The sequence below is a fragment of the Micromesistius poutassou genome (assembly GCF_964030765.1).
Source record: "Micromesistius poutassou genome assembly, contig: SCAFFOLD_6734, whole genome shotgun sequence".
NCBI lineage: Eukaryota > Metazoa > Chordata > Actinopteri > Gadiformes > Gadidae > Micromesistius > Micromesistius poutassou.
The window spans coordinates 1-7525 of record NW_028178187.1 but is presented as its reverse complement, the minus strand read 5'-3'; the positions used below and the strand labels follow the sequence as shown (position 1 = coordinate 7525).

Sequence of the window (7525 nt, the reverse complement as noted above, 5' to 3'; positions counted from 1 at the left end):
GTGGCGCTCGTTGTTCAATATTGGCCTATGTGTGGGAAACACTGGAGTGGGCTTATTTTATCAACAGGCGGCACTGCTTTTTTAAGGATACTAAAATCATTTAATACATTTTAATTGAGTCAAATAGATTGCTGAAGGTGGCGCAGGGCACATTGAGGAAAGGGGGCTGAGTGAACTACTTTGCTCTCCGTTATGATACAGAAAGTCTAGGGTGATCAGACGTCCCGGTTTCAGTCTGGTCGCGTTATGCTACAGTATGGCTAAAATATTCAACTCTTCATTTGCAGAATGAGAGAATTTGATGAGAGTGCGGCATTTACTGTGCAACAAGTGGATAAAGGATGTAAAACCAGTTGGAAGTGGCCTTGGCTAAAAGTTGAAACTGCAATTGAGGTCAAGGCAGTCAACGCAATTTCAAACTATCAGACTTTTTTTTAAAAAAATTGAAAAAAAGGGATGTGCTAAATGCACTCTCTGCGTTAAAGAGATAAATTATGGTTCCAGAGGGCTGCATGCCCTGTTGGAACACTGCCAGAGCACAATACACACACAGAGAGTGGCCTCCATCGTATCTACCCAAAGTGTGGCCCAGCTCCTCTGTAAGGACAATCCTTTACCAGCTACCAGCCAGAATCAGGCCTCAACAGCCGAAAAGGGAAAGTGTAGTAGCCTACTCCCGATTCCAATGTGCAATCGGATTGCCAATGGAGAGGTGAGTGTGTGTGTGTGTGTGTGTGTGTGTGTGTGTGTTGAAGACTAGTTAAACAAAATTAACGTTTGTGGATTTTCATTTTAAGAATTTCAGTTTGCACTTTGTCTGTGTATAGGGTGGGCCGGGGATGGCAGAGGTTGGTGGAAATGTCATTATTTGATATTTGCTGCAGGGGCGCGGGCTTTGAAAATCTCTCTCTTTTTTGACCATAGGTCTGTTTGCATCCCTGGCTGTCCTGAAGCTGATGGATAGATAGATAGATCAAGAGAGATAGAGACCATATTCTACATATAACGTTATGCTATATTGTTAACTGTCAACCCCCCAGAAGCCAGAGAGACAGGCCACACCCAGGAAGGCCACCATCAAGATCGAGGAAGACGAGTATGGAGCATCCACCGACATAGAGGAAGGTCAGACCCCAAGATTACTTTATCATGCTAACAGATTACATCATTAAACTGCAAGATGACATCATCATACAACCAGACGACCTCATTATTCAACAACATTAAGTCATTATACTACCATATAACATCATTCTAGTACATTACCTCATTATACTACCATATTACGTCATTCTACTACATTACCTCAATATACTACCATATAACATCATTCTACTACATTACCTCATTATACTACCATATTACGTCATTCTACTACATTACCTCAATATACTACCATATAACATCATTCTACTACATTACCTCATTATACTACCATATTACGTCATTCTACTACATTACCTCAATATACTACCATATAACATCATTCTACTACATTACCTCATTATTCTACCATATTATGTCATTCTACTGCATTACCTCATTATACTACCATATTACAACATTATACTTGCATCATTCTACTACAACATAACATTATTATAATACCACGTTTGATCCACACACATACACACACACAGCACTCCTATCCTTTATTGTGGAGATTAAAGATGAGAACTGGATTAGAACCAACAACCTTCACTCTCTGTTGACTCATGAGCTGTTTGGTTTCCTAGGAGACCGTGATGGGGATTCTGCCATGGATACAGAGGATGAACTTCAGAGGTAACTACCTGGTCCCGTATCTGCCTGTCTACCCCTCTGCTTCTCTACCCGTCTCTTTCTCTATCCGTCTCTCTCTCCAACCTGTCTACCTCGCTATTTGTCTCCGCTATTGGTCTCCCTCTCTATCAATCTCTGTTTCTACGTCTGTCTGTCTGTCTGTCTGTCTGTCTGTCTGTACCTGTCTATATCTCTCTATCTGTCTGTTTCTACCTGTCTACATCTCTACCTGTCTCCTGGTCTGCCTCTACCCGTCCTGCTGTCCAGTCACTAACCTTTACTATATTGGGTATTTCTACTGGGAGGACGGGATAGTGAGTCTTTATGTTTAGCTAAAACAGACCAAAGATGGTGGCTGTTCCCAATCCCGAAAAGCAAAAAGAGCAATACATTTAAGTTGTTGAAATGTTATCCAAAGCCCAAATAAGAAGTTTTGAAGGCATAACTTCATTAATAATAAATTAGCAATCAGCAGCCATCCAGTTGGGGTCCTGGTCTGGGCTGTCTCGTGTGTCCGTGCGTGCATGTGTCTGTTCGGATAGTCAAATTATCAAAACATCCCCATATGAAAACCATCAAGCGTAACCACACTATTAATAATGGACAAATGGCACTGCTTCAAGCCCAATAGACGCCTTACTACAGAACCAAACACGGAGAGACTGAAACACCTGCAGAATTAAAGACCCAAACACTACAGAACTTAACATCCAATGAACAAAACTACTGCAGAACCTAAAACGAGAGAACCAAACACCCACAGAACCCAACACCTTAGAACTACTCCACAGTGGAGTTTGTGGCTGTACTTCACCTTGTATTGTTAAATTGTTCAATGCCGTGGAACCGTTGTTAAAAGCTATAACCTACTCGAGGTCGTGCAATACCACACTGGCACAGCTGTGATGGGGCTTAGGCACAACACGCACTCCCTCCCTCGTGTTATTGCTTTATTTTTTCTTCATATTACTTTTTTAACTGTCTGTCTGTTATAGCATGCAAATCAAATGTTGTATCTCCTGTTTAATAAGATGCTAAAAAATATGCCTAAAAGTGAGAGTATGCAGCTTCATGCGGACGCAAACAGATAAGAGCACAGACCCAGATCAAGACGTAGACTTGATCTGGGTGCAACTTTTGTGTGGCCACTCAGGGTGCTTCAGGTGGGGTTCTGGGTAGGGTGGATGGTAACTGGGGTTGTGTTCTGGGTAGGGGGGCTGGTAACTGGGGGGTAGGGTGGATGGTAACTGGTTGTGTTATGGGTAAGGTGGATGGTAACTGGGGTTCTGTTACTGGTAGGGTGGATGGTAACTGGGGTTCTGTTACTGGTAGGGTGGATGGTAACTGGTTGTGTTATGGGTAGGGTGGATGGTAACTGGGGTTCTGTTACTGGTAGCGTGGATGGTAACTGGGGTTCTGTTACTGGTAGGGTGGAGAGTGAGAAGCCAAAGACTGGAGAGAAGAAGATAAAGAAGGAGGACCCGTACGGAGGATCCACTGACGAGAACACCGATGCAGAGGAGGAACAAGATCAACCAATCCCTGAGCTCCCTGGTAATTCCCCCTCCTCAAGCCAATCCCTGACCTCTGCTAGAACATTTCGACCCCCATTGATAATCACCAAATGCCTTGTCTATCTTTCTCTTTCTTTCTCTCTCCTCTCCTGTTTTCCCCAGATTACCTGACAGGGAAGAGGTTTTTCCTCTTTGGTAAATTCCCAAACAACGAGAGACGGCTCCTGCTGCGCTACATCGCTGCCTTTAACGGGTAAGAAGAGTGTACAAATATATAAGCATGCATACCTTCTGGCAGTACAAATATATCATTTTGCATACCTTTTGGTAGTACAAAAATATTAGTATGCATACCCTCTGGTAGTACACATGTATAAGTATGCATACCTTCTGCTAGTACAAATATATAAGTATGCATAGATACCTTCTGGTAGTAAGAATACCCTCTAGTAGTATGAATACCTTCTGGTAGTAAGAATACCCTCTAGTAGTATGAATACCTTCTGGTAGAATGAATACTTTCTGGTAGTACACATACCTTCTGGTAGTAGAAATACCTTCTGGTTGTAGAACTACCTTATGGTAAATATGAATACTTTCTGGAAGTACAAATACCTTCTGTTTGAACACTAGCTTTTGGAGTTGTACTTGAGTTTCAAAAGTGTGTGTGTGTGTGTGTGTGTGTGTGTGCAGTCAGGTGGAGGACTACATGGATCAGAAGGTTCAGTTCGTTGTGACCAGTGAAGGATGGCAGGACTCTTTTGAAGACGTGAGTCTCTCCACTGCTTTTGTCTCTCTACCTCTCGGTCTGTCTGACTTTTTTTTATTAACCCCTCTCTCAATTCACTTAAAAATAAATGTATTGGCAAGATAAACATTTATATTTCAGAAGTTTAAATTAAACAAACAGAAAAAAAAACGATCTCAACTTGAAAAAGATTAGAAGAAAAGGAAAATAGAAGATAAGAAATATTAAAGTATGAAATTGTACCTCTCTTAATCTACATTTCTCTCCATCTGTCTGTGTGTCTCTCGTTTGGCCTGCCTGTCTGTCTTTCTGTTAGGCACTGATGGAGAACGGCAACCTGAACATTGTGAAGCCTTCCTGGATCTATGCCATCAACGACAGACAGAAGATGCTGCCGTATCAGCCCTACACTGTCGTCCCCTAACACACGCACACTCTCTCTGGGACTGATTTGGTTTTGTGGTTTACAGTATGTGTGGTTAAATGTAGAAACCTTTAGTTAAACTTGTTAAATACTGTTTCAGCGAACATGCTGAATTATTTAGTAAATATTTTGGGAACATTTAGTCACTTGGTTTTTCAGTGTCTGTCTCATCGTCTGAATATCAAGTGTTGCTTTGTGTCTTGTTTTCTTCGACCCGTACTTGATAATAAATTGCCTTTTCTAATTTTATTGGCCTCGTTCTTAATCTGTCTGGCGAGTCGGATCCTGCTCACAACACCACTGCTAGAAAGTTCTCTCATCCTCTGTCTCTCTTGAACTCATTCTGCTCCCTCTCTCTGTCCTCCCTCTCCCATGTGTTTGTGTGTGTCTTGGAGGGGGAGGGGGGTTCTAAGGAAGGGAATATTAAGTTGGATTATTACCTGAATGCGGCATGTCTTTAATTACCTCGTAAGAGCCTGGCTCACCTTCCTCTGTGCCCCGCCTGATCTCCATTTTAATGACTCTACTTTAAGAATATTTTATTTAAAAAATTGCCCTACTCACTTTAATTGTGTTTTTATTTTAACATTAGTTTATCCTATAATCGAGTCAGCCAATTTATCCACAATTATTCTCTTTAGGTGTGCTTGGTTTAAACTACTCATGTACTGCACTCCTTTCTCCCCTCCCCCTCACTCCCCCTCTCCTCTCTTGCTGCTGCGCCGTTCCTCTAGTCTCTCTTAAGGGCTTTTTCATTAAGTGTGCTGTCGTGAATGTCCCCTCCTCTCCTCTCTCCCCTCTACTTTAGTCTCCTGTTCCTCTCTTTCGCCTCCCCTCCTCTACTTTCCTCTTCGCTCTTTCTCCTCTCCTCTATCCCCGTCTACTTTCCTTTCCTCCTCTACTTTGCTCTCCTCCTCCTCCCTCTTTCTCCTCTCCTCTCTTCCTCTGCTTGCCTCTCAAATCCTCCCTTCTTCTTCTTCTCCCCTCTCCTCTCCACCTGCCATCCGCAGCTCGTTTGGCTGCTCCACCCATCACCCTCCTCCACCACCACGGAGCCGGCTGCCCTGCTCCCGGCCACACGGTGGGAAGGAGGGGGGCTCGAGGTGGGAACAGCAGCCCAACGTTGACCCCCGTCGGAGGAAACTCCCCGGGAGCCGCCGCTGATTTTGGACGGGAGTGGCTGGCGGACGGTGAGTGAAACCTGCTCCTGATTTGAATTCTGTTTCATCATGACATGTTGGGGTGAAAGGCGACAGACACACTATGCCATGACTACTGAATTATTACTGAAGCGATTATTGTGAGTTCCGACAAAAAGAAGGTAATGGAAATAGTAAATTCATAGTTCTATGAATCAAAAAATTGCTTTTATGGAACCTTTTTTTTAAGATATCCATACATAGAAAGAAAGAAATATAATTTTATCCAGTTACATTCATGATGAATTCATTGTTTGTCAATGGAAATACAATGTTAGACTTTTATGGGGTTGAGGTCACTTAATGATTATTCATAAATATTCAACCACACCATGTTCATCAACTCCCCATCCACTAATTGGTTTCCTCCAAGGTTACACTGGGAGGTGAATCCTATTATTTTGTATTGCTTTATTGACTAGCTGCTGTAGAGAAATATATGGAGTGGTCCGTTAAGTGTCGCTCTCTCTCTCTCGCTCTCTGCCATCACTCCATCCCTGCATCTCTTTTCATCTGAATGTGTTAAGCCGTTCATCAAAAGAGGATCTTCGTATGAACAAGTGATCAACTTATGTAGATATAATAATAATATTATCATAATAGTAGTTTACTTTGTATTTTGAGCTACACGGGTGTTGGACTCCCAGCCAAAAGGTTTTGGGTTTTAGCTACAACATCTGCAGTGTACCTGTCAGCATCCTAACCCCTTCCCGTAAGTCCAAACTGTGTGTGTGTTTGTGTGTGTGCATATCTTTCTCCAGATGATGACGTCGCTTCACAAGCCAGAGTTCTCCTTCCTCTCCTCCTCCTCTCCTTTCCTTACCAATGAGCCGCTCTCCTCCTTCCCCACCTCCTCCTCCTCGTCTCCTCCCTCGTCCTCCAACTGCTCCGTCCCCGACTCCTCGTCCCCTCCCTACAACTTCTACGCGGTGCTGCTGGTGTTGCTGATCTTCTGCGTGGTGTTTGGCAACGTGCTGGTGTGTGTGGCGGTGTGGGGCGAGCGCACCCTCCAGACCACCACCAACTACCTCATCGTGTCCCTGGCCGTTTCGGACCTGCTGCTGGCCACGCTGGTCATGCCCTGGGGGGTCTACCTGGAGGTACACTGTGTGTCTTTAGCAACAGGAGGACTGGACGTTCAGTTTATATCAAAATAGAAGTGTGTCTTATGTATGCATTACAGATGTAAGGTGATTGGAGGCTCAGTATATATAGTAGTATATATGTATATTATATATGTATTACAGGTACTAGGTGAATGGAGGCTCAATATATATGTATATTATATATGTATTAGATGTTAGGTGAGTGGAGGTTCAGTATATATAACACAGTAATATAGTATAATATAGAAGTGTATATTTATATACTATAGGTAGTAGGTGAGTGGGGGTTCAGTCTGCTCCACTGTGACCTCCTGCTGACCCTAGACGTGATGATGTGTACGGCCAGCATCCTCAACCTGTGTGCCATCAGCATCGACAGGTCAGCTCTACACATCTATCTATCTATCTTACACCTCTCTACCCTATTACAATAAGGTCTCTCAATCAGCATCAACAGGTCAGCTCTCTCGGTCTCGCTCTCTCTCTCTCTCTCGCTCTCTCGCTCTCTCTCTCTCTCTTGTACAATCAATACATTCATGTGAAAAAATGTGATGCTAAAATGTATGGCTGAAAAGTGGTCGGTGAATCCCAAACAAATTAAAATGTAGTGTTTCAATACTGGCCGGGTGCATTCATTTTTGTTCCTCTGTCTCTCCATCCCTAACAAAACACACGCCGAACCCGGCTATACAATTCGGCAATTAGTTGATGCGAACCTCCACAGAGATGAGTGACATGTTTGTAGGTCCTTC

The 7525-nt window shown here is 43.3% G+C and overlaps 1 protein-coding gene across 1 annotated transcript; it reads left to right on the top strand.

The window, feature by feature from the left end:
- Positions 1-793: 793 nt before the first annotated feature.
- LOC311374700 (DNA repair protein XRCC1-like) lies at positions 794-4711 on the top strand. The gene is made up of 6 exons (XM_084490492.1): positions 794-1125; positions 1737-1785; positions 3212-3336; positions 3459-3549; positions 3990-4065; positions 4361-4711. The coding sequence occupies exons 2-6, from the start codon at positions 1760-1762 to the stop codon at positions 4466-4468; spliced, it is 426 nt and encodes a 141-aa protein (XP_084346618.1). The 5' UTR covers positions 794-1125; positions 1737-1759; the 3' UTR covers positions 4469-4711.
- The last annotated feature ends 2814 nt before the right edge of the window (positions 4712-7525 follow it).